The sequence below is a fragment of the Ursus maritimus genome, unplaced genomic scaffold, assembly GCF_017311325.1.
Source record: "Ursus maritimus isolate PB19 unplaced genomic scaffold, ASM1731132v1 scaffold_21, whole genome shotgun sequence".
Taxonomy (NCBI): Eukaryota; Metazoa; Chordata; class Mammalia; order Carnivora; family Ursidae; genus Ursus; species Ursus maritimus.
This window is the reverse complement of record NW_024424564.1, coordinates 8,556,167-8,583,662: the sequence shown is the minus strand read 5'-3', so window position 1 is coordinate 8,583,662 and position 27,496 is coordinate 8,556,167. Positions and strand designations below refer to the sequence as shown.

Sequence of the window (27,496 nt, the reverse complement as noted above, 5' to 3'; positions counted from 1 at the left end):
GAGGTACCCGTATAAAATTAGTGGGGTAAAATCCACTTTAGGGAACTGGAAAAATCAGGTTAATAATAAAAGAAAAAAAGCGGAGGGGGCCGTAATCTAAGCTGCAGAGGAGGAATGGCTTAGGTCCATCCTCTCCCCTACTTCCCCAGCCCTGTCTGACTGATCACGAGATTTGGTCCATTTCACCCCAGCTCTTAGACATACCTTCTCCTTGCCTCTGCCCTAGCGTCCAGCAGTGGGTCTCAACACTGGCCGCACATCTGAACTACCTGGGGAGCTTTTTACCCAGGCTGATGCCTGCCACCACCACCACTACTCTGACCTAACCTGACGCTGACGGGATCATTTCAAAAAAGCTCCCGAGGTGACTCTATTATTAGGGTTGAGGACATTGGCTTAAGCCCCATTCGTGTCTTCGCTACACATCTAAAAAAATCTTTCTTTTCATCTTTTCATCTCCAATCTAGCCCTTGCCATCTCTCCTCCAATGCCTCTGCCAACTTCCAACCCATCATCTAACCTGTAATCAAGGTTCTATTTCAAAAACGCATCTAGTCCTTTCACTCTCCCACTTAGAAACAAAGCACCCACAGACTTGACCCATCATTCCAGGACCCTCTGCCACTACCTTGCCACCCTCGCCCCAGGCTCTCCTCCACCGAATGATCTGTTATTCATAAGACGTATGCTGTCACGCACACACCTCCAGGCGCTGCACCTGCTCTTTCGTCCACCCAGAAAGCACTTCCTGTCCCTCACTGCCTGCCAAAATTCGACTCATCTTTCAAAACCCAGCTGAAAGGTCTCTTCCTTTCACCCACTTTTCCATTTACGTATTGCAGAAGCGTTTATGGAGCAGTTCCTCTGTGCCAGGCACTCTTTCGGGTGCTGGATGCGCCCCTGCTCCGGCTGTCTTTCCGGTGCTCCCATGACCTTTTATCCAAAACTCTGCTCAACTACTTCTCACAAGCAGGTTCATCTTTTCTTTCCCCGACCGTTTGTTTGCCCCATAAGACTGAGCTCCCTGAGGATGGAATTACGCCTTATACATCCTTGCTCAGCACCCAGCCCAGCAAGAGTTTAATAAATGTTTATTGACTGTTGACTAACAATGAGGAACATGAAGAGCAGCTCTTTGGGGTATCTGTGTGCACCCAACTCCTCCTGACTCCTGAGTTTGACTCCCAATACCCTTTCTGCTTTACTGGCTCTGGCCACTCAGCTTTCCCGAAGCTCCTACTCTGATCGTTGCCTTGCTCCTCCTACCTGAAGCCTCCTCCTTCCAGCCCTCCTGAACTGTGATGCATGATACTTTATAAAGTAGCACAGAATATCCTGGAAGACATACTGCCCATCCTAAAAAGAACAAGAAAACCGGGGCAGACCAGCACAAGCAAAGTGCCAAAGGTCCTGCAAGGCTTTTCAGAAAGTCCTCCTTCGACACATCTGGCGATGGGAAGAATTTCACTTCCACATTCCTGCAAGACAGGCATTCATTTCATAGTCTTTTCTCCAGTCACCTGAGCTCGTATATCTTATTTCCATTTATGAAACTTTATTTTCAAATATACCTCCTTTCAATGTTGATGAAAAATGACACATTCTAGCATGAAATATGAGCAAATAAATGGAATTGATATCCTGTGATAGTAATTCTTTCCATACCTGTTTAAATAATTTAATGGCATATGTTCGGTTTTGGATCTCCGCTCTATATACTTCAAAAATCTCCCCTTCTCCAATGAGGAAGTCTTTATGGAAATTTTTGGTTCCGTCTCTGATGTTTTGAAAGCTGATGGAGGATTTAAACAATATTCCTAAGGAAGGAAAAGAGGGAGAAGATAAGTTACTTTTTCTCTTCTTACGAATCGGTGCCACCATGATAAAGAACCAGGACTTCCATATTAGAAATACATCAGAGCCCAGCAGAAAGCCAGCAGGGCAAGGCCCGAGAACCCAAACTGAAGCCCACCATGGCGCTCGGGCACCCACCATTGCACAGAGCAAACGTTTTTTGAGATATCTGAACAATAGCACTGCGATTCTATCACCGTTCCAAAGAGGTCAGCCAAAGAACTTAATTGGGGAAATTTTTCCAAGATTCGATGTCTTTGTCAGTAGATCAATGGGTTGCTTTTGACTCACTATGAACCTAAAACCATTTAAAAAAAAAACCCAAAAACTATAGAAGTGGAAATTTTGTTATGACTAAGTGATGTTCTCCAAGCATGACTGATAGGAACATTTTTCATGAGGCAAATCCTCTCTATTCCTAACTTACTTCCTCAGAATAAATTAGGAAGATGCTTCAGCTTTTCAAAAAATCACCTAAAGCAGAGATGGGGAGAAAACATTTAAAAGGTAATCAAATACATATCCAAAGGGAAAAGCTTAGTTAAATCCTTCAGAGCCCAATTTTGACTCTATTTCCACATTTGATGTTTGATTTAGATCTTATTGTTAAATCTTAAAGGACCAAAATCGTATCCAAGTTTTCTAATTCTCTTTTGAACAAAAGAACGTACAGATCTAGTGGTAAAGATGAGGCAATGCAGCCTTCATTAGCCATTAAATTTTATCAGAATGAGTCCCAGGTAGAACCAAATTATTCTCCCTGCTAATAAAGTAATAAAGTTGATATGGAGAATAATGGGATTTTCATAGTGACCTTCAGCATTGCTCTACAGACATCTCTAAAGATCTAGGCAAGGACTATGGAAATTTCTAAAATTATATAAAACCCAATGTAATTTTTAAATGTTTTTCAATGACACATAAAAATGCAAATTTCACTAATGGAAAATATGAAATCCCCCTAAGGGAAGAGACCACCATTATGTTCCCCACTGGTCAATGGATTTTTTAAATATCACTATAAAATACCATCCATCAGAGCTCTGTGTCTGTCAAAACTGCAAGCATTTCGATATGCATGAAAATTTTACCCTAAACCTGCATATTAATGAATGGTTAATAGGTTTATTGGCTACTTCTCCCTGTAAGTTAACTTAAAGCAAAGCATGATTTAAAGTAAAAAAAAAAAATTTTTTTTTTACCTTTTTCATTACATTCAGGAATAAGAACATTATCCGCTGTGACATTGGCTGTTTCCTAAGAGAGGAAATACATACTGAAGTAATTCTATTTCATAAGTCTAGAAAGAACAGAACCTTAACAGAAATCCAAAGCTCCCCTTGGACTATACAGTGCAATAGAGTAGAATCTAATTTAGAAGAAAACTAGTAGAGAGCAAAGTTACTTTATTTAATTCAACAGTATTCATTGCCATATACAGTTAAGTCTTCCATACCACTGCAGAAACTCAATGTCATGGTTATAGTCAATTTTAAATGACTTCTAATGCTATAAAAAATGATCACTGTCAAGTTATTTGCTCCAATAAAAACCAACAGCAACATGCAAAACGCCAACTAGAACAGGAAAATTAAAAACTCAAGATAAATACAGAGCTCACAGCGCTCTTAATAGTTCTAAGCCTCATCTATGACAGATCACTGTGAAGAGAAAGCTCTTCACTCTTCAAACACTCACAAATCTCTAATTTCCTCAATCCCCAACTAAACAAGAGTAATGAGAGAGCTGAGGCTTTTCTGGTTTTAGAAAAGTACCTGCAAATCCAGCTTTTTTCTGTCTGACAATTTCATTCCCCATGCTCAATTATACTTGCAACAGAGTTCAAGCTTCATTAACTATGCACATACACTCTACCTTGGGTAACATGTTTGGAAATCCATCTCCCTGATGACTCTGCTCTGAAGGATTCAAGACTGCTCCTGAAAGAGAAATAAGGGGAGCCAGGTACAGAAAAATTTTATGTCTCTAATAAGCATGTTTTTTTTTGTTCCTTAGACTGTGAAAATAAACACCTTGCAAGTAATGTTAATTTCTAAAGCTCAGTTTCATTCTCTTTGAATTGTTACAAATTTGCATATGTGAATAGCTTTCTAAGGATCAAATATTATGCAAACATGCTTTTGTTCACTTAACACATAAATACCTACCGTAGATTATTGTTAGACACCATTAAAAATATTAAAGTATAAAGCAGAAAACTGAAAGGAAAAAGCAACATTGTATCAGCTTTTTGCTCATATATTTTGAAGTTTTACAATCATGGGATCATATCTCCCTAGGTTAGTTTATTTTTTATCCCAACTTATGCCATAAAGTATTAGAGGTGTGTGTGTGTGTGTGTGTGTGTGTGTGCGTGTGTGTGTTTGTGTGTGTATGTGTGTGTGTGTGTGTATGTGTTTGCGCGCGCTTGTGGTCAACCACAAACACCTACCACCCCTTTCCAAATGCACACTGTAACTTCTCTCTGTTCTATTTGAATTGAGGTAGTCTACGTAGCTTCCTACAAAAGAGAAAAACCCTGAAATATTTTGCTGTCACATCTGACATTTTCATTCAGACTTCAGAAAAATTTTATTTCAATCTTCTATTTTTTCTTAGATTGTATTCTAATGTTTTAAAAATTATTTTGCTTAGAAGACTGGCAACAAAACGTAATCAATTAATAACAGACCTCCTTGAACAAACTACAAACCAGTTAGACCTGGCAGACACTCTATAGAACATTCCACCCCAAAACAGAAGAATATACACATACTTCACAAGTGTACATTGAACAAGCTCCAGGATAGGCCATATCTTGTGCAATAAAATGAGCCTCAGTAAATTTGGAAGGATTGAAATCATACAGAGCATATTCTCTGACCACAGCGGACCTAAAATAGAAATCCATAACAGAAGGAAATTTGGGAAATTCACATGACAATTAAACAACAAATCCATAAATAACCAATGAGTTCAAGAAGAAATCACAAGGGAAATGAGAAAATACTTTGAGATGAATGAAAATGAAAACACAATATACCAAAATTTATGAGATGCAGCAAAAGTAGTGCCTAAAGGGAAATTTATAGCTGTAAATGTCTACCTTGAAAAAGAAGAAAAATCTTAAATCAATAACCTGAATTTTTATCTTAAGGAACTAGAAAAGAAAGAGTAAACTAAACCGCAGGAAGCAGAAGGAAGGAAAGAATTAAGATTAGAGTGGAAATAAATGAAATAGATAATATAAAAACAAAAGAGAAAGTCAATGCAACCAAAGTGGGTTCTTTGGAATTATCACAAAATTGACAATCCTTTAGCTTAACTATCCAAGAAAGAAAGAGAGGAGGCTCAAATTGCTAAAACCAACAAGAAAAGAGGAGACACAACTACCAACCTTATAGAAATAAAAAGAATTATAAGATAATATGATGAGCATCCGTATATAAAAAAATTAGATAACTGAAACGACACAGACAGATTCCTAGAAAGATAAACTGCCAAAATTAACTCAAGAAGAAATAAACAATCTGAAAGGATGTATTGTACCGTAAGTGACTGAATTAATAATCTATGATTTCCCACAAACAAAAGCCCAGGTGAATCCTACCAAACTTTTAAGCATGATTTAACATCAGTGCTTTACAAATTCTTTCAAAGTAGAAGAGGAAGTAACAACTCCCAAATCGTTCGATGAGACCAAGGACTAAAAATATGTCTGGATGAAAAAGCCAAAAGAATAAGGATACTGATTCAAAAGAATTTCCAGCCTCAGAGCCCTGAGTCTAGAACATAAGACCCAAGGTCACTCAAGATCATTCTTGTGAAGTGAATAGATCTAAAGTGGAATACACAGAACAGATAACATTAGAAAATTATGTTATTGGGGCGCCTGGGTGGCGCAGTCGTTAAGCGTCTGCCTTCGGCTCAGGGCGTGATCCCGGCGTTCTGAGATCGAGCCCCACATCAGGCTCCTCCGCTATGAGCCTGCTTCTTCCTCTCCCACTCCCCTTGCTTGTGTTCCCTCTCTCGCTGGCTGTCTCTATCTCTGTCGAATAAATAAATAAAAATCTTAAAAAAAAAAAGAAAATTATGTTATTGATAAAGATGAATGGAAAACGCTTCATGAGCTTTACTTATCTGGTTGCACTAAACGGAAGGCGAGACACAGCATCAGAAACAGACAAGAGGGAAGTACTAAGCCACTATGAAATGGATAACAGACAAGTAAGGTAGAGTTAGAGGCCATGGCAAAAAACAGCAGTAAAGATAAAAGATATATCCCAGGGTTATTCTGCAGGTAACATTTGCACTAAAATACAGGGCAGGGGGTATGCCTGGGTGGCTCAGTGGGTTAAGCGTCTGACTCTTGGTTTTGGCTCAGGTCATGGTCTCAGGGTCCTGGAATGGAGCCCTGAGTCCTGCTCCCTGGAGTCTGCTCAAGGATTCTGTCTCCCTCTCTCTCTGCCCCTCGGCCCACTCTAGCATGCATGTGCGTGTGCGTTCTCTCTCTCTTTCTCTCATATAAATAAATAAATTGTTAAAAAAAAATACAGGTGGTAGAATCCAATTATATTTTGACTTCGAATCATATGATAAAACTAATTATGAAAGTATATTTTACTCAAATATTGTGATTCTGTTTATGATTCAAGTAGTTTCAGAGTTTTGGATGGAGAGCTGATTTTCCTAGTTAAGAATGAAACATTTTAAAAAGTGTAGTTTCTAAGTAAAAAATTTAAAAAACTGAACAAGTGGTAGAAAGGAATGTGTTGTATAACTTAGGCAATAAGGAAAGAAAATGTCGCCAAAAAAAAAGTAATAAAAGCCTTGCCTCAGATAAGGAATCAATGGCATAGCATGACCAGTCAATGTCTTAAATAAAATGCAATATTTACATCTACAAATTACATTTTCTATAAAGTGGACTGAGAGCCACATCATAAGAATCATAAATGTTTACCATAGTTCACGATTAAATGGATAGCTCGATGATGCCCCATCTCCTGGAGAATCTGTAAAAGGTCGCCGATGGTCTTGTTCTTCTGTGCCCAGGACCAAAGTAATTCTCTTGTTCCACTTTTACCTTGGTCTACATATTTTTCAATGTGACGAACATCCAGCCAGCTGCTTGAAAGTCGCTCCGCTGTGGAAATTGCAATAGGAAAAACCAAAAAATAATTTATTTTTATTGGAATACTTCTTTGGGGGTATTTTATATGTTCTATTTCATATTATTTACAATTTTTATTGTAATTAAATTGTTTAGCATATACTGCCCACCCAACTATTCAATGCTGCTTCTCCTCAGATTTTGCCCATAAGCATCTGCATTCATTCACCAGTGGATCTTGTCTATCATAATAAACATTGTGGTCTTTGCTTAATGGTGATCTTCTATTTCCCCTTCCTCTTCCTATGTTCATTATTAGACAATTCTTCTGTACGAAAATGCAATCCATTCTCTCCCCTTTAATTAACTTATTTATATCAGTATAGACTGATGAGTGTTTATTTTATTCTACAGATAAAAATCCAGTATTATTATTATTGATTTTGGTGTCACAATTTTTCCAGCTCTGTCCATTCAGGTTGGTTCCCACGTTCTTCTGACAAGCCCCATCATTTTTGGAACACTTTCTTATTTTCTGATCCTACAAGACTAGGATTTTAATTGCTCAAAAACAGTGTATATGACTTATTTAAGGTCTGGTATAAATATCTTAAAGCTGTACTTACTGAAAACATATCAGTTTTTATGACACCCTGAGTTAATGGGATTCCTCAGGTAAAAAATTATACTGACTTTCTGCACAACTTTCAAATTTTGAAGTGTATTTTAAGGCAAAGGAAGGAGAAAGCAACCAAATGACAGATCTAATGGGTGTCTTTCTTGCCCCTGGGACAATACTCCCAGATTAGCCCAGTCATCTCAAGTATTAAAATTAGCAATGTGGTTTGGAGTCAGTGATGAGGATGGCAGCATCCTCTCATACCTTTATCTTCTGGAAAGTCTAACACAGTTAGGAAGCCAGATACACATCGATAGATAAAATCCAACTATCATCTGAGTGTGGTCATAGGGGAACCCCAACATATCACCATAACTGGTTATGGAAATCAGCCTTCTCTTCCTTTGTTGCACGTAAATTTGGAAGCTCCCCTCCAGCAGGAACCAAGATAACCTCATTGAAGGACTCACCTATTCACCAATGATATTCTCCAAATGTTGGTGTCCTTTTAAAAGACGAACAGGGGCTCAGATCAGAGAAGTGTAATAAGCCCCCTATAGAACTATCTGTGTTCAGTCTATTTCAGACTCAAAAGTTTTAAAAAATGTCTTAGGAAGCTAGTACACCAGTTGTAGTATTTCAATCAAGACATCAGAAAGGCAAATATCTTCTGATCTAATATGGCATCCTTCTCCCCACATTTTCAGTCCTTCAAGGGTTTGCTGGGCTGTTCAACTTCCTCTAACTTCATGTTTTTGCTGAGAGTATAAGTAAATCCTGAAAGCTGACGGAGCACAATATGAAATCATAACTGCCCTTCTTTTCTGTGAACCAAAAATTGACTTGGTAGATATTACCAGTGCCTCCCAATATTTCCAGTCCTCTACCCCATCAGAGACGGAGGATTAGTTAGTTCCTGTCTTGGGTTAGTTATGCATATGTGTCTCTTTCAGCCAGAAACACGGGAGAGCCAGGGCACAATTCACCGGGCTCCCATTCCCACCAGAGCAATGGTAGAAGCACATGTTGATAACGGGGGTGCCTCAGGATCAAAGCAGCCTGGAATGCTGGGCCACCACATGGAGCTTGGCTGTCCTGGACTCTCAGTGCTCTTCCCACGAGCAAAAGGGAAATTTCTGTTATGTTAACCATGGACAGTGATTTTGGTGGTGCTTGTTACTGAAGTCTAACGTAGGTCTATCCTGATTAATACACACAAAGTTTTATCTTGGGTGTTCTGTTACTTCAGTCACATCTTGTAGCAGAAAAGAGTGAAAGGAAGTGGCAGCTCTTGTGACTACATTTCAAAGGATGATAAAGTTGAGACATTCCACACGAATGCATGCTTAGGCTGCAGAGGAAAAAACAGCTACAATAGAGTATCTGACATCGTTACGTTGGAATGCCTTTGCCTTTCCTCCGTATTTTAAGTTCTGGCAAGAATATTTTTATTATTTATTTCTTTGAAGAGATGATATCTCATGAAGAGACAAGGACTATCCAAATGTCAATATATATTTTAGATAGCTGATGACTAAAAAAAAAATTGAAGGGGACCTTCAAAGCAAAAATATTTGGCAAGACCTAGTAACTCCATTTTAGTGTACTTCTTTGATGATGTAATCTGCCTATTTGGTTGAGGCACAATTTTCATAAACACTTTAACTATTTCTAGAAGCTCTTAGGAGAAATAGTGCAAATCAGCATAGTTTGTTAAAAAGAAAGCCACAGGCCCCAAATGGCATCACTTAGGCCAAGTCACCAAATAGGGCTTAATACCTAATCTAACTGTAGTTTCAACCTCCCCCAGAAATATAAATTGTAACCAGTCAGTCAGGAATTTTCTGATCAGTGCCAATGAAGTCATCTGTTACATGGGCCCTCTCTATCCCCAAAGGAATATAAGGTCATCTGCATGATAAGAAACCTTGCTCTTCTCCCTAGAGAAAGTGATCTTGCCAGGAACAATCCTTTTCTTTTGCTAATAACTTTCTTGCCCCACCATCTTTCCTACAGAAACCTTCCATTTTGTACAACTCCCTGAACTCCCCTCTATTTGCTAGATGGGATATGGACTGATTCATGAATCATTAAATAAAGCCTGTTAGATCTTCAGATTTACTTGGTTGAATTTCATTTTTTTTTAACAAGTTCAAATATTTGTTTAATGTGCTAGCAGTACAGTAATTGCATACATCAAGTGTGAGTGGAGGGGTGCCTTGGCGGCTCAATCAGTTGAGTGCCTGTTTCTAGATTTCAGCTTAGGTCATGATCCCAGGGTCATGAGATTGTTCCCCATGTTGGTCTCCACGATCAGTGCAGAGTCTGCTTGGGATTCTCTCTCTCTCCCTCTCCTTCTACCCCTCCCCATACTCATGCACTCTCTCTCTCTCTCTCAAATGAATAAGTAAATCTTAAAAAAACAAAAAACAAAACAAAAACCCAAGCAGCATGTGTGGAGCAAGAAGAGGGTTCCCTAATTAAAGATGAGGGCATCGTGGGGGCACCTGGCTGACTTAGTCAGTAGAGCATGGAACTCTTGATCTCAGGGTTGTGGGTGCAAGCCCCACGTTGGGTGTAGAGATTACTTAAAAATAAAATCTTATAAAATCTTAAAAAAAAAAAAAAAAGATGAGGGCATCATAGAAGGCTTCCTAGAAGAGTGGTTTCTGGAGCCCGAGCCAAGTTTAAAACTGTAAGTATTTCTAAAGAGAATTATTGGATGGCATATGCTGTACCAGGAAGGAAAAAGAAAATCACTGAATTTCAGTTGGAAAACAAGATAAAAGAATGAACTCTGAGGTTCTATTGTCTTCAAAAGATAAAGTCGCCAGTCAAGACAGAAGCCCCTGTGGCCCCCTGGATATAAACATGTGGGTTTAGTGGTGACTCTGCCACTGACCTATCGTGCAAATCTAGGCAAGTCACTGAGCAGTTTCAAACTTCTCATTAATAAATATCCTTTGAAGTCAATTTGAAATGCCTCCCAAAACAGACACTAAGTTTGGTTGCCTCTCTCTAGTCTGCTGTTTATAGGAGCACTGACCTTAAAATATCTCCAGTCTTTAGAACACTTCCCGGTCTCCAAATTAACATTCCAACAGGGGAACACTAAATATCAAATTTCAGCAAAGTGAAAGTTTAGGTTCCTACTTTTTCTATTAGTAAATTAATTGACTAACATTTACAGAGTATTAGGCATAACGTAGGTATAATGTACTATATCAGCTAATGATATTTAAACAACATACAATAGGCTTTTTAAAAAAATAAAATAAAACAGCTCCCTCTCAGGGGCACCTGGCTTGGTCAGAAGAGCATGTGACTCTTGATCTCAGGGCTGTGAGTTCAAGCCCCACATTGGGTGTAGAGATTACTAAGAAAAAAAAAACTTAAAAAAAAACCCCAGTTCCCTCTCCACTTGAATCTTTGGGATAAGACAGGACATAACTTTGGAATAGGACATGAAGACAGAGGACACCCTTGTGGTCTCCCACAGTCAGGGAGGGACATGAGGGTGTGACATTGTCACCAGTTAGACCCCGAGACCTGGCCTTTACTGCCCATCTGCTTGTACACTTTGTCTTATATTTTTCCCTAAGCTCTTCTTTCCAGCTTTCCCCTTAACTCAGAGACGTGAATCCCCCAAACCACCCCTCCAGGTGATGGCTTCTGCCCTCACAAGACCTCCTGCTGGCCCAGACCACCCAGATCATTTGAGCTAAACCTGACTTGAGCCTGCGCAGACGGACCATGGAGTGACCTCTGGAATGACCTACAATGACCTTTACGTCATTCTAATATGAACATTTCTGCCCGAAGAGGAGCCTCAGCCTCATTTACATAGCACACGAGATCGGCATATGCATGCGACCTTCTGCCTGCCTCTCCGTAGGATGACAGGGCTTCCCCAGCTAAATATGCATCCCAACCCCAAACAAGGGGAGCCCATTCACCCTCTCTCTGGGAGTCATGGCCTCAGAAGTCATTCTCCAGGATCTCCTCATTTGCTGCAAATGAAAGTTTTCTTTGTGGGGCAACTCAGCCTGGTGCCTGACTCACCAAGGCGTGGACTCCTGTTGGTTCGGTTACAACAGCAGCTCACTTTACGACAGAGGTGGATTGGGGCAAGGTTTAAGGGCTAAAAGAAGAGAAAAGAGTGTCAGATGAGGAACTGTTCCAGAAATGAAGGAAAGGGCCTGAGAGGGCAAAGAGGAGGCCGGTATGCTCAGAGCAGAGACTTCACGTTAGAGAAAAGGCGAACGAGCCCCATGGAGTCTCCCTGTTCCCTTCGTAGGAATGCACTTGACACATAGTAGACGTTCAGTACGTATTTGCTGAGCGACAGACAGAGGCCCTGAGTGTTAGCATACAAACTGGAACTCTTCTCTGAAAGCAAACAAGGCCAATGGAAGACTGCTGAGGAGGTAGCGTCAAGATGGAAGCTTCAGTTTGGGGAGGATCCATCTGGCGGCCACAGTAGCAGGAGCCTCACAACCAGTATTTGCACGTAGAGAGGTAAAAACATTTCATGGCTCACAATTCTCATAGTAGAAAAGGAATAGTTTACAACTGCTAAGGATATCTGGACTTAACTTTTCAAGTCAGATTTCCCACATAATTCTATTCCCCATATTTAACTTTCTGAATGTCCCTTCTAAAAGGGCAACAGGCTGTGATTCTGGGCCCTCTCATCCTGTCTGGAGGCATAACAAATGCCAAAAGAGCTGAGGCTTGAGTTTCCTAACTAAACAAAGAGTAAACTTCTCAATGACTAATTGTATTGTTAAACTTGAGCACTCTAAAGAAAAAGATAAATTAAGAAAAATACGCTGTAGTTAAGTATTGTTTAAAACATTGGTTTTTTTTTTTTTTTTTTGGAAGGCAAATCTTTTGTTTGAAAGGCATCTTGGCATAATAGGAGCCAAAAAATCCACCTGAAAAGTTCAGAGATTAGTTTATCTGAAGGCACTGATTGCTTAATAATCATTTAATGTTCAAAGTTCCTTTTAGGCTTTGTTTTGAGAGGGCAGAACTATCTAGGTAGTGCTAACCACTGGGGAATTCAACTGCAAGAATCACTCTCCGTATGCAAATACGTCTCTGAAGGGGTTTTTTAGAATAACGCAACACACCCCTGTTTGGAAACTGTATTTGCATATAACCACATGCCAAAACCCCTGGTAAATTAAGACTGCCTTCTTGCATGGTTTGTTTTGAGATAACATGATGGGAAAAGAAAAAGATGCTTCTGTTCTTTCTTAACAACATAATTAGGCATCTATCTATCTATTTTTAAAGATTTTATTTATTTATTTGAGAGAGAGACAGAGAAGCAGAGCACAAGCAGGGGGAGGGGCACAGGGAAAGGGAAAAGCAGACACCCCAGTGAGCAGGGAGCCTGATGCAGAGCTCAGAGCAGAGCTCGATCCCTCCAGGATCATGACCTGAGCGGAAGGCACACGCTTAACCACTTAACTGACTGAGCCACCCAGATGCCCCAGGCCTTCTTTTATTTATTTATTTTTTTAATGATTTTTTATTATATTATGTTAGTCACCATACAGTACATCCCCGGTTTCCGATGTAAGGCTCGATGATTCATTAGTTGTGTATAACACCCAGTGCACCATGCAATAAGTGCCCTCCTTACTACCCATCACCGGCCTATCCCATTCCCCCACCCCCCTCCCCTCTGAAGTCCTCAGTTTGTTTCTCATAGTCCATAGTCTCTCATGTTTCATTCCCCCTTCTGATTACCCCCCCTTTCTTTATCCCTTTCTTCCCCTACCGATCTTCCTAGTTCTTATGTTCCATAGATGAGAGAAATCATATGATAGTTGTCTTTCTCTGCTTGACTTATTTCACTTAGCATTATCTCCTCCAGTGCTGTCCATGTTGTAGCAAATGTTGAGAACTCGTTCTTTCTGATAGCTGAGTAATATTCCATTGTATATATGGGCCACATCTTCTTAATCCAGTCATCTGTTGAAGGGCATCTTGGCTCCTTCCACAATTTAGCTATTGTGGACATTGCTGCTATGAACATTGGGGTGCATATGGCCCTTCTCTTCACTACGTCTGTATCTTTGGGGTAAATACCCAGTAGTGCAATGGCTGGATCATAGGGTAGCTCAATTTTTAACTTTTTAAGGGACCTCCACACTGTTTTCCAGAGTGGCTGTACCAACTTGCATTCCCACCAACAATGTAGGAGGGATCCCCTTTCTCCACATCCTCTCCAACAATTGTTGTTTCTTGCCTTGTCTATTTTTGCCAGGCCTTCTTTTAAAAGAACAATCACCTGAAGATATTTTTAACTCCAAAAGAAGTCAAACAAAAGTCAAACATGTAAGTCAAACATGGCTCAACTCCTCTTACCAGACCATAGCATTAAACAAACACCCACTAGCCAATAAATTTTATGAGAAGTAATTCTTAGCCATACTTAAGCTTATGTTTACTTTTTACCCATACTTGAGCAGGACTTATATCCACTGCAGGGCTATGCATGCTTTTTCAGGTATCCTTCCATGGATCCTGCTCCTTCAATCCCAGATTCAGGTAAGCACTTAACATTAACTACCTCTCGGAAAAAATTTAAGAACAGTTCATCCTCAACACCAGCATTTCAGTCTGAAGCTCAGAAGCTGTGTGATTCCATACCCAGGTAATGATCAGTACTGTTTCCCCACACTTTCTTCACTAAACTTCTTTATATAATTTGTTTAGGCCTGTTACCTATACAACTTGGCCAAATCAAATGGAAAATCCCTACAAGCAGGGACCACAACTCGTATCTCTACAGCCCTTTGTTTAATATTCTGCCCCAAGAGGTTTTGGATGCTTAACAGACATCCGTTTGTTATTCATTCAACCACAGATACTTGTTGAATGCCTACTCTGTACTAGGTACTGTTTTAGATGCTAAAGGAGTGAGCAGGAAACAACGCAAACAAAAAAATCTCCTGGCCCCCTGCAGCTTATTTCCAGATGAGCAAAAAACAAAGATACATAAAGTGTGTGAGTGATGATAAGTGATGTGGAGACAAAGAAAGCAGGAAAGGGGAATAAGGAGCATGGGGGTGTCAATTTTTAAAAGGTGGTCAGAGTGGATAATAGTTAAAAACACAAAGGAAGTGAGGAAGCAAGCCTCAGGGTTACCTGCAGGAAAAATGTTCCTTGTGTGTCCCAGGAGGCCAATGTAGCCGGAGTGGAGCAAACAAGAAGAAAGTGAGAAAAGCCATGTAGGACTTTGGGGTTTACTGTGAGATGGGAAGCTACTGAAGGGTTCTGAACAGGACAATGACACAATATCCTTTGCATGGAGACTTCAGCTCACTGGCCACTGTGCTTAAAAGTGACTCGAGGAGGGCAAGGGCTACCAGTAGCAGGGAGCCCAGTTAGGAGGCTGCTAAAATTATCCAGTGGGATCTGATGGTGGTTTAGACCAGGATGGTGGTGGCGGCAGTGGTAAGAAGAGGCCAGATTATTAGATAGAGCCTGAAGGCAGGGTCAACAACATAGACTGAGAGACAGGATGTGGTTTGTGAGAGAAAGCAAAAAGTCACAGAAGACTAATATTTTTGGCCTGAACAAATGAGGGATGGGGTTGCCCTTAGCCAAGATGGGGAAACACTTTCTCTGAGGGAAGCATTTCTGGGCTGTTAAGTTGGAGACATCTGTCAAGTAGGCAAATAGAAGAGATGGTGCTGATGTTGGAAAGAGAGACCCAGGCTAGCAACGTGGCAGTTATGAGCATGTAGACGGAACTGACAAGATAGTGGGTAGAGCAGGTAAACAGAAGGAAGAGGTCTGCGGACTAATCCCAGGGGTACTTGAGGAAGTCAGAGAGATAAAGAGGAACCTACAAGAAGAGAAGAAAATAAAGAGTGTAAGTTCTAGAAGTAGAGAAAGTGCTTCGAGGAGGAAGGAGTGATCAACTGTATCAAATAAGAGGAAACTGAGAACTGACCATTGGATTCAGCCTCTGTGACCCTAGATGAGAGGTACTTTAACAGAGCAGTGGGGGGTGAAAGCTTGATTGGAGCAGGTTCCAGGGAGAATGGAGGGCCTGGAATATAAATAGCCCTTTTACAGAATCTTAAAGGGAACAGAGAAATGGGGTGGTAACTTAGACTAAAAGTAAGATCTAGAGAGAAGACTGTAAGATGGGAGAAATTCCATGGTCGTCGAAAGAACACAGGCTGTACTCCACTTTCGGGGAGGGGAAGCATCACTCTTCACTCCTTAAGTGTGGGCTGCATGCAGAGAGGGGAAAAGCAAGAGTATCAGCGTAGAAAACCGACAGACGCTGTCTCAGCTCTGGTTAACATCAACAGTGCAAAGTCATGTCAACGGCGGGTCCCCCTCATGTGATGAAAATGGCGCTTCACCAAGGCAGTCTGCCTCTCAAAAATCCATAACCTCAGTCTAATCATGAGTAAAACATCAGTCAAATCTCAGTCAAGAGACATTCTACAAAATGGTAGACCAGTACTGACCAGTACTCCTCAAAACTATCAAGGTCATCAAAAACTAGAAAAGTCTGAGAAACTATTACAGCAAAGAGGAGCCTAAGGATACATGATGACTACATGTAATCCCCAGATGGGATCCTGGGAGAGAGAAGGGGTGGGGGCTAGGAAAAAATGAAGAAATCTGAATAAAATACAGACTTTAATAAAAATACAATGATATTGTAACAAATGTACCAAACTAATGTAAGATGTTAATAACAGGGGAGCTGAGTGCAGAGTACATGCGAAAGATATAAAAGATGAGAATTTTTTGTGTAATCTTCTAAAGTTTTCTATAAATTTAAAACTGTTCTAAACAATAACGTCTATTTAAACATTCTTTTAAAAAAGGACATGGGCTCTGGAGTCTGACCATCTGATTAGAATGCTAGTCTGTGCTTTACTAGACTGTGACTTGAATTAAGTTACTTAAATTCTCTGAGAGTCAGTTTCCCTATCTATAAAGTGGAAATAGGAAAAGTACCTACCTCACGGAATTTTTGTGATAAATGACAGAATCCATGTGAAGTTCTTAGCACAGAGTGTCTGGCAAATAGTAAGCACTCGATAGATGGCAGCTATTATTATTATTATATTATTTTGATTCTTTATTGAATATTCAAAGACACATTTAATGTGACTTTATATTTAATTTGATTTAGGTGATTAATAATTTCTCTGATGATTTTATTTCCTTTTTGGAGAGGAAGGAAATTGCATACAACCCATTAACAGACTACCTATAAAAGGATTTCTTTCTCAGCGTATCGTAAGTGTTGAAATGTGTCATGGGGTGACACATTTCCAAATGTGTCCAAATAATTTAATTCGAATACCACCCTATGGTAATGTAATGAAATGACTTGTCACCAGGGGCTCTGTGACCCCGTCTGTAAGGTAGTATAAGATAAATAACATTTTCCGTTTGGGCTCCTCCTTTCATTACAAAGCCATAAAATCATCATCAACCAGAGACTGTATTATCTTGTGATTTACTATTCCTATAACCATATGTGATAAAAGTGATTTGAAGAATAATATGTAGACTATGCTTAAAGATAAAAAAACAACTACGGGGAGAAGTGAAAGAGTGTGGTTATTATTAAGATGCTACTCAAGAAGAGAATTGGCCTAAGCAATGGCTCCCAAACCAGGTGTGCATCAGGCTCAGCTCGGCAAACAAACAGAAAGATGCTGGACCCTTAAAGCAGACCTTCTGAATCAACAGCTGTGGGGGTGGGGCCTAGGTATTTGTATCTTTATTTTTTTTAAAAAGGTTATTTATTTGAGAGAGAGAGAACATGAGTGGTGGGGGGTGGGTGATAAAGAGCAGAGGGAGAAGGAGAAGCAGGCTGCACATGAGCAGAGAACCTGATGTGGGGCTCGATCCCAGGACCCTGAGATCATGACCTGAGCCAAAGGCAGACGCTTAACCGATTGAGCCACCCAGGTGCCCTGGCATTTGTGTGTTTAAAAGACTGCACAGATGATTCCAGTTTGCGAACGACTAGGCTGCCGTATGATCTACCTTTGTTGGAGCTGCCTTTGCAAATACAGTCTGATAGTCACCATCATCAGGAATCATACTCAGCTTGAGACAGTCTTACCTATCACTATTGCAGTTGTTTTCTACATGGAGTTTTGGACACTCTGTATCTTCAGGCTCTCTGCTGTCCTGAGCATAAAAGGAGCTGGATCCCTGATTCAGTCCTCCAGCACTCTCCCCTTCATTCTCTAAGGTCAATTTTCCCTCCCTGCACCACTTCCCGTCTTTCTCCTTTCACCGTGCTAGTAGGAAAACTCAGCATATTTAACATGGGCAGTTGCCCTCAACCACCCTGAACTGAGTCAGGCTTCCCTTCTGGCTGAGCCAATAATCCATGAAGCAGCTGCTCTGTTCTAGGTCTCCTTTCAGAGCTATGTAGTCTAGCTACGTGCACAGTAAATTATAGCTAGGGAATCGAGGAACAGACATTTTACATTCTTCCCTTGTGAAAGAATAGACAAAGGAATAATGGCCAGACTATACATGAAAATGGAAATGTAACCCACAACAGGCATCAACCAGTCCAGGATGCCAATCTACTAGATACAGTAACCAGTCCGGGAAGTCATACTAGCACCTGTAGCAGCTAGTCCCAGAAGCCAAACTATAATCCCTGTAGCAATCAGTCCCAAATAGTTAGGACTTAATGAACAACTGCCAGCTTCCCTGATTTCTTCAGAACCATCTGGAAAAAACCAAATATACACCCTCAACAGTTACGTGGAAATGCCCCCCTGCTAGTTAGCCTGTCCGTAGCTAACTGCCTCCAATAATGGCAGACCTGAAGCCTTCTCTTTTTTTCCACTCTAAAGCTTCTCCAGTCCTCGCTTGCCTTTGGGTCTCTGTCAAATGCAAGTGATGTGGCTGACTCCCTTGCTTTGAATAAATAGCCTTTGCTTGTTCTCATTGGGATGGTCTTCATTTATTTCTACAACTAGAAAAATGGGGCTGCATGTTTGAAATGGCTCACCGGCTTGTTCTTTCATGGCTGAAATGAATGTACTTTAGAGAGGCTAGGAGATGTAGCAGAAAGCAGAGCAGTCAGTACTTGTGAACTTAAGGAAGTCATTAATGTAGCATGGCTGTGGGTAAGGGCACAGGCAGTGGATCCAAAGTGCCATGGTTCGAATCCTGGCTCTGCTACTCCTTAGCTTTGTCAATTTGGGCAAGTGTAACTTAACTAATATGTACCACAGTTTCCTCATCTGATAACATATTGGTGATAATAGCATCTGCCTCACAGGGCAACTGTTAAGTGCTGTATGAGACAATCCATGTAAAGTGTGAATGTCTGGATTTCAATGCCGAGAGAGAGGGGGGGGGGAGAGGGAGAGAGAGAGAGAGAGAGAGTGCAGCAATACTGGGCTGGACTTCCTGAAAAGCAGCAGTGACATGGGACTGAGGACTAACTGCCCCTCTTAGATGGGGCATACGCTTTTCCATTTTCTGTCTTCATCCTGCTTTACTCATTTATGATAGCCACCTGGCCGCATTGACTACCTGTGGACTGAAATAAAGACATTCTTCTCTCAAGAACGTGGTGATTCTAGGAAACCAATGGGTGCTAAAACTGCCCACGTCCTCCATATCAAAAAGACCTGGTGTGGGAAGGATCTTATCCCTCAAATGAAAACTCTATGTTTTCCAGAAGTCAAAGAGTCAAGTATTCTTTTCTGACATTTTTACATAAGGGTTATACTTTAGAATTACAGAGCTTATAATATATAAACCATTCTTTTTCACTTTTTTATTAAAATTCAATTAGTTAACACGAATGTATTATTGGCTTCTGAGGTGGAGGTCAGTGATTCATCAGTTGCATATAACACCTAGCGCTCATTATATCACATTCCCTCCTTAATGTCCATCACCCAGTTACCCCATGCCCCCACCTCCCTCCCCTCCAGCAATCCTGTTTGTCTCCTATGATTAAGACTATGGACTCTGGGAAACAAACTGAGGGCTTGGGGGGGGGGGATTGGGACAGACTGGTGATGGGTAGTAAGGAGGGCACGTATCGCATGGTGCACTGGGTGTTGTACGGAACTAATGAATCATCGAACTTTGCATCAGAAACCAGGGATGTACTGTATGGTGACTAACATAATATAATAAAAAAAAAACATTAAAAAAAAAAAAAGAGTTTCTTACGGTTTGTCTCCCTCTCTGATTTCATCTTGTTTTATTCTTTCCTCTCTTTCCCTATGATCCTCTGTTTTGTTTCTTAAATATACCTAGAAGCCCAATGCCACATTCCACAAAGTGTGACCATATTGTTCATCAACAACAAAACTTTTTCTCATAGGTCTTCTGCTATTCTTGCTTAAAAAAAAACAAAGGCTATTTCAGAGAATTAAGGCTAAGTTGTTTTGAAATGATTGTGTTTATTTTCAACTAACATTAAATGTGTCGTCATGGAAGATCAAGTCTAACAAAAATGCCTGTACTTAACAAAACAAAGATTTTTTTCCCCTGAATTATTTCCGGTGATCACACTCAAGACTTCTAAAAGGCAGTTGCTCAACTACTCAATGACTGCTTAAAATGGTTTTAAAGGCAACTTTCTTGATTGAAATAAAAAGACATCATCTAGCTAAAACCTTCATGTCACAAATTGGATAAATAAGCAAGAAATACTTAATTAAGAAAACTGGAAGCTACATTAATGACAAATAGTATTTTACTTTAGCATTTCACCTGAAATTTAACTAAGATGGGCACTTGGAAGTGCACCGAAAACACCAAGGGATAAATTTAAAGGCATAAATATATTTTAATAAAAGAATTATATTCTAGGGTAATTTTGCAATAAGAAGACATCACATAGGCGTTCTGATTTAAAATATTCTGAACCAAGCAAGGCGGGAACAGTTGATAAAGATCTCATGGTTTCACAAGGGTAGCTACTTTCCCCAAGCCCCCGCTCGCTTAATCTTGCACAGGTACCCTGTCTTTGAAAGTGAACGGGGAGCTCTTTTGCGGGTCTCGGGGAGTATTTGTGTACTCCCCAAGACGAGGAAGGGGCAGCTTCCCCGTCGGAAGCGGCCAGAGACCGCAGGGCTGCCCGGGAGGGAGCGCGTCAGGTCGGACTGAGCATGCGCGCCGCGGCCCCCCCGCCCCGTCCGCCCCCTCCGCCCCCTCCGCCCGCCGCCGCCTCCGCGGGCCGCACTCACCGAGGCCGCGCCAGCCCAGCTCGCCGTCGCAGCTGTCCAGGACCGCGCAGAGCTCGCCCAGCAGCGTGGGCGGCAGGTCGAACAGGAGCGTGTGCGGCGTGAGGGCGCCGCGGGCCCCGGAGCTCCCCGTCGCCGCCCAGGCCATGGCTCGGCTGCCGGAGACCGGGGGCCAGTCGGAGGAGGGATGCGGAGCCCGGGCCTCTCCGCGCCCGTGAGGTGCGATTTCACAACCGCGGAAATCCTGCTTCCACGACCGCGGCCAAAGCGGCAGAATTTGCCGAGCCCCACAAGGGGCGGTCCCCACATGACGCAGAGCGCTGCCCGGCAGCGATGTCCCTGCGGCCGCCCGGCCTGGCCGCGGGGTGTCTCTGCCTCTGCGCGGTCCTTCTCACGGGCTTTCAGTTTTGAACAGTCCTTTCGCTGCTCTGGGTTTGGGACGTGACTGGAGAAACATAGCAGAGAGCGAGAACTGGGGAAAGACCAGGAGGGCAGAACTAACGGAGGGGAGTCTACTGCCCCCTCTGCGTGCCCTGGCATGGGCTGTCTCCTGGCCTGGATGGACAGACGACCTGCCAATCCTGCTTTTAAAAATGCATTTTGTTTTGCCCTGCCAGGAAGCAACACGTGTTTATTGAGGAACAGTTGGCAAACCCAGAAAAACTGCAAGAAGAAAATAATCACTCAGCTGAAGACAATCATTTGGCACGTCTTCCAACTTTTACCGAAGTTGAACAGATAAATGTGCATATATGAAGGGATTGTTGGGAAAGACCAAAAAAAGAAACAAAAAAACAAAAAACAAACAAAAAAAACCAACAACAGGAAAACAAAAGAGAGAACAAAGCAGAAGAAAATTGTGTTCATTTTCTTCCTGAGGCTGCCCATTCTCTGGTTTTACTACATCCTTTTTTCTCCCTGGGCTTTTTTTTTTTTTTTTTTTTTTTTTTTTTTTTGACAGAGAGAGACAGCCAGCGAGAGAGGGAACACAAGCAGGGGGAGTGGGAGAAGAAGAAGCAGGCTCCCAGCGGAGCAGCCTGATGTGGGGCTCGATCCCATAACGCCGGGATCACGCCCTGAGCCGAAGGCAGACGCTTAACCGCTGTGCCACCCAGGCGCCCCTCTCCCTGGGCTTTTTTGATAAAACATTGTTCCACTACTTTTTCCTTCTTAAGAGTGTTTGACAGAGTCATTTGCTTTCAACATGGAGTTTAAGTAAAATTGACTGTTTTGAAATATTTTATCGTGTATGCTGTAATATCCCATCACCGGCATGATAAAAATACTACTGACAAAAAGAGGAGATGCTTTGAAAGTGGTGAGAAAAAAAAAAATCCCAACCTTAATGACTGTAGAGTGGACAATTGCCATCAACTGAAAAATAGCAACTCTAGTTGAGAGCTTTCAGATTTGTACTCTTTGGCAATGGTGCCCCCTAGAGACCAACATTTAATGAGACACTATCATTTTGTAACCCCGGTACTACCTGAATTTCCAAGCCGTTCTCAGCTAAAGTATACCACAAAATACACTTGAAAATGGATAAAGACAATACTTTTGGGGTGAAGGTTTCTATCCCTTTGTTCAAGTAGCTAAAATTTCATTGTCGATCTGAACACGCTTAAGAAGCCCTATACCTCTGGGGTGCCTGGGTGGTGCAGTCGTTAAGCGTCTGCCTTCGGCTCAGGGCGTGATCCTGGCGTTCTGGGATCGAGCCCCACATTAGGCTTCTCTGCTGGGAGCCTGCTTCTTCCTCTCCCACTCCCCCTGCTTGTGTTCCCTCTCTTGCTGGCTGTCTCTCTCTGTCAAATAAATAAAATCTTTAAAAAAAAAAAAAAAGCCCTATATCTCTCAAAGGGACTACCTGAATAAACCAAGCAACAGAGGCGGGATACAAGTATTTGACAGCTATTGAGCTGAACTGGTAGAACAGGGGATCAAAACTTAAACTCTCCTACGCAGAGGAACCAGGAATCACTGTCACTGAGTGAAGCAGTCAACATGGCCCGCTTTTCCAGATCTTCTGATTTACAGAGAAGCAAGAATTTTATGTGAAAGCCAGATTATGTGAAATGTATATGGATTATATGAAATTTCTTGTATTTTCAATGTTGGCAGTTAGTATCAGACCATGCTCCCTCCCTGTTCCTTAAAACTGCCTTTGGCTTTTGAATTTTAAATGATCAGGTTATATCACTCACTGCTGTTCACTGTTGCTGTCATCCACTGCTCTCCCCCACCTTAATTCTTCCCTCTCAGACTATATAGCTCCTGCTCACTGCAATTCTCTCCAGGACTAATCCTATCTTAATCTTCCGTGATTTGAAATATTTGTTGAGCAAATGATGATCTTCCCAATACCCTGTCCTCCCAGTTCTTTGATTCATCCTCTCCTCCAGTAATCTTACCTTCTACCCTATTTCAGCCAGTCACTCCCATGATCATTCCCTAGAACTTGTCATTATCAATAAACAGCCCTTCTGTAATTTCTATTTCATGAATCCACTCTCTGACCATACCTCCTGTCCTTCTAGTGCATACCCTCTAGTACTCTGACCCCAACAATCCTTCCCCATCACCAGGGTACCAAATACAAAATCTTGCTACCTCTTCTCTTGCCCCACCCTCTTGATGTCCTTATTTTTCTCTTTATCCGTAAAGTCCACATTCAATTTTTACAATCCCTCTCTTGCATATACTTTCCATTCTCTTGCTCCTCTCTGGCTTTGTTGAGCTCTCTTAACAAATCTACCATCCTGATTAGATACAATTTTCTAATTTTGGGCTTCACACCCGTGTACCAGAATGTGGCTGGGGGTGAGGGGGGGAATAAAAACCTGTTAATTGAACTCAATTTAAAATCAAAACCATGACTTTCAAATGGCTCCTTTATGCTGCCAGGCTATCACACTACATGCCTTTAGTCCATTTACTTTGCTGGTCCCCTTGACAGCTGTTTTAAGCCTTTTCTTTTCTCAACTCCCATTACCCTCTCCTCCATCCTTGTGCTCAGCCAATGATCTTGAAAGTATTAAGAGTACTGATGTATCAGAAAAAGAAAAACAAAACAAAAACACCCTTCCACAGAATCTCAGCATCACATCTATCTACCTACCAGTATCTGAATAGACATGCATGCCTCCCTCCTTTTCTATAGGTCAATTATGTAGGCTCCTATCTGAGTCTAATCCCTTCACTTGAGCACTCGATCTGATCTCCTTCTTGCCTCCTACTCAAAGACATCGAGGGCAGTTGTTTTCACTCTCAGCTACATCATCAATTTCTCACTCTTTACTGTATCAATTCAGTTGGGATACAAATACGATGTTATTTTTTCCACCTTAAAATGAACCAAAAACTATGATGCCATTCCCCCCTTTGATGCCATAATTACTCCCTTTTCTTTGCTCCTTTTCATAGTAAAGAGTTGAATATTCTCACTGCCTCCCAACTTTTCTCCTGTTATCTTCTCTTGAACCAATTCTAGAGCCACTGCTCCTACCCTACTCCACTGAAACGGCTCTCAGAGTCCTCTATGTCCACACCATCACTGAATATAACACTTGATTTTCAGGTTTCATCTTACTTGACCCATCAGTAGTTTTTGACACAATGATCACTCCCTCCTTCTTGGACACTTTATCTTCCAAATTCTCTTACATTTTAGCTTACTTCACGGCTCACTGTGCAGCTTCCCTTGCTGTTCCTTCTCATCTCCCTTAACTTAATGTTGGAGAGCCCCAAGGTTCGGTTTGTAGTTCTATGTACACCCACTCCCTTGGTGATCTCAACCAGTTTCAAGGCTTTAAATACCATCCACCTACCAAGGTGTGCCAAATGTATATGGTTAGCCCAGACCTCTCCCTTGAACTTCACACTCATGTCCAAAATTGAACCCTTGATCATGCCTCCTGAACCTGCTCTTCGACATTCTTCCCCATCCAGGTCACTCTATCCTTCCAGTTGCTTGAACCGAAACCTATACAGTCATCCTTGACTCCTCTATTTCTTCACAGCCCATGTTCAATCCACCAGCAAACCCTGTCGACTCTATTCAAAATATGTTTACAATCATACTTTTCTGCACCTCCACTACTGCCACCCTGGTTTGAGCCATCAGCATGTCTTGTCTGGTTTACTACAGTTGTCTCCTAACTAAAGTAGCTTCCACTGTTGCTTCCTATAGACTTTCCTCAACACTGCAGCCAGATGCATCCTTTTAAATCAAATCTGATTATGTCTCTGGTCTGTTTAGAAGCCCGCAATGGCTTCTACTTTCAGTCAGAATAGAAGTCAAACTCTCTGTATGATCTGCATTCACTCTCCCTCTCCCACTCTGCTGTTGCCCTCTGATCTTGCTTCCTTGTTCATTCTGCATAACCACACTGCCTCCTTGCTGGTCCTTGAACACACCAGGCAGACCCACATGAAAGCCTTTGCACTTGCTATTCCCTTGCCTGCTATGCTCTTTCCATCTTGCTATAGTCTACCCTGACCTCCATATTTAAAACTGCAGTGGTCCATGCACTGAGAGTCAGGTTGGCACATGACTGGAACTGGCAGTAATATATGGATTGGGAAACCAAATCTCATTCAAATTTCTCCTCTCTGAATCTGAATAGGAACGTGCAGCAGCTCTGGTTGTCTCTGGAACCATTTTGCAACCACATGGATATAAATACTAGAATGAAGTGAGTCCTGGGGATGGTCTCGTGAGAGAGAAGACCAGATCCTTCATAATGGCATTAAGCAGCTCTTTTGTTCTATACCTGGAGAACGTCCTGCTTATGGACTAATAATTATCACAGAAATTCCTTACTAAGAATCTTGTAATTTGGGGCGCCTGGGTGGCACAGCGGTTAAGCGTCTGCCTTCGGCTCAGGGCGTGATCCCGGCATTCTGGGATCGAGCCCCACATCAGGCTCCTCCACTATGAGCCTGCTTCTTCCTCTCCCACTCCCCCTGCTGTGTTCCCTCTCTCGCCTGCTGTCTCTATCTCTGTCAAATAAATAAATAAAAAATCTTTAAAAAAAAAAAAGAATCCTGTAATTTGCAGCCACATGCATCCTAACAGATACACCGAACAGACATTTGGTGATAGTTCCTGGTTTGTTGATGGCCATAAAACTATGGGAAGGAAGCAAACCTCTGTCCAAAACTGGAGTTCAAATCTATACAGCTAGATCTCTGGAATGTCAGATGGGCATGGAAACTGCATTGTAGAGAGAGATAGCTGGGCCCCTGGAAGAAAACAAGTGTTAGTAGAGAATGGTCTGGCAGCATGGAAGGGAGCAGTATGAAGTCCTAGATGTGCATGAGACTGCACTAAAAATCCAGGCAGACCCAGACCTGCACTGCACCCCATGCACCCACTCTCAGCATACATGCTTCTGGCGAAAACATGGCTGTGATTAACCCTCAAACTCTTTCACTGTGTTTTTTGCCCTAGGATAATCTCTAACTCCTCTCCGCACTACCCTCCCACCCCTGCCCCAAATTTCAGATACTAGGAGATGAGTTTCCATCCCAGCTGGAGGCAAGAGAGTAATAAACTGCAAAGAATCACAAATGGAGATGCTGAGGGAACCCTGAAGGCTGTGGCACAGATGACATAATGGCACAGATACACAGTATTATCAGTGATAAAGTCCCAGCTAAGCACAGGCATTGAAGACTAAGAAATAAAAAATCAGGTGAGTTAGGTAACAGCTCTTTGTAGATAGGAAAAACTATCTTGGTGGCAGCTGTTTATCCAGCATCCCTAAGGATGGATGCTCAAAGGACAACCAGTTGTGGGACATAGATCTTCTGGTTTGGGAAATAATTTCCAAAACAAAGATCACTAACCTATCCCATCTTTGAGCCTTATCCCACCCCTGAGCCTTAGAAGGTCCTAGGTGCATTGGGGTTCAGGGGTGAGATAAAGATCAGCAATGGGGTGAGAAACATTTGTGGTGCATATTACTTGGTAATTTTAAGAAGGAAAATTTGGATGGGTTTAGGCTTTCATTAAAATGACCTAATAATACTATTGGTGGGAATACAAACTGGTGCAGCCACTCTGGAAAACAGTATGGAGGTTCCTCAAGAAGTTAAAAATGGAACTACCCTATGACCCAGCAATTGCACTACTGGGTATTTATCCAAATGATACAAATATAGTGATTCAAAGGGGCACATGCACCCCAATGTTTATAGCAGCAATGTCCACAATAACCAAAATATGGAAAGAACCCAGATGTCCATTGACGGATGAATGGATCAAGATGTAGTATGTATGTATATATGTATGTGTGTATATATACATAGACATAGACATAGACATAGACATAGACATAGACATAGACATAGACATAGACATATGTGTGTGTATATAGGAATACTACTCAGCCATCAAAATGAAATCTTGCCATTTACAAAGATGTGGATGGAACTAGAGGGTATTTTGCTAAGCAAAAAAAGTCAGAGAAAGACAAAACCATATCATTTCACTCATATGTGGAATTTAAGAAACAAAATAGATGGACATAGGAGAGAGGAAGGAAAAATAAGACGAGAGGGAGGCAAGCCATAAGAGACTCCTAACTATAGGAAACAAACTGAGGGTTGCTGGAGGGGAGATGGGTGGGAGGATGGAGTAATTGGGTGATGGGCATTAAGGAAGACACTTGAAGT

At 41.6% G+C, this 27,496-nt stretch overlaps 1 protein-coding gene and 1 long non-coding RNA gene across 3 annotated transcripts in view; one reads left to right on the top strand and one right to left on the bottom strand.

Moving 5' to 3' along the window:
- IRAK3 (interleukin 1 receptor associated kinase 3) overlaps nt 1–21,441 on the bottom strand; it is a 47,887-nt gene extending 26,446 nt beyond the window's left edge. For both annotated transcript variants that reach the window (XM_040637231.1, XM_040637232.1), the window contains exons 1-5: nt 20,825–21,441; nt 6,818–7,000; nt 3,730–3,794; nt 3,057–3,111; nt 1,666–1,817 (exon numbers count right to left, since the gene is read on the bottom strand). In XM_040637231.1, coding sequence (XP_040493165.1) covers nt 1,666–1,817; nt 3,057–3,111; nt 3,730–3,794; nt 6,818–7,000; nt 20,825–20,969 — 600 coding nt within the window. In that variant the 5' untranslated portion in view covers nt 20,970–21,441. The remainder of the gene's footprint in view (nt 1–1,665; nt 1,818–3,056; nt 3,112–3,729; nt 3,795–6,817; nt 7,001–20,824) is intronic.
- Nucleotides 20,909–21,490, top strand: LOC121104390. Its single transcript, XR_005836670.1, has 2 exons — nt 20,909–21,040; nt 21,439–21,490. It is a non-coding gene; the product is annotated as an uncharacterized LOC121104390 (long non-coding RNA).
- Nucleotides 21,491–27,496: the final 6,006 nt, after the last annotated feature.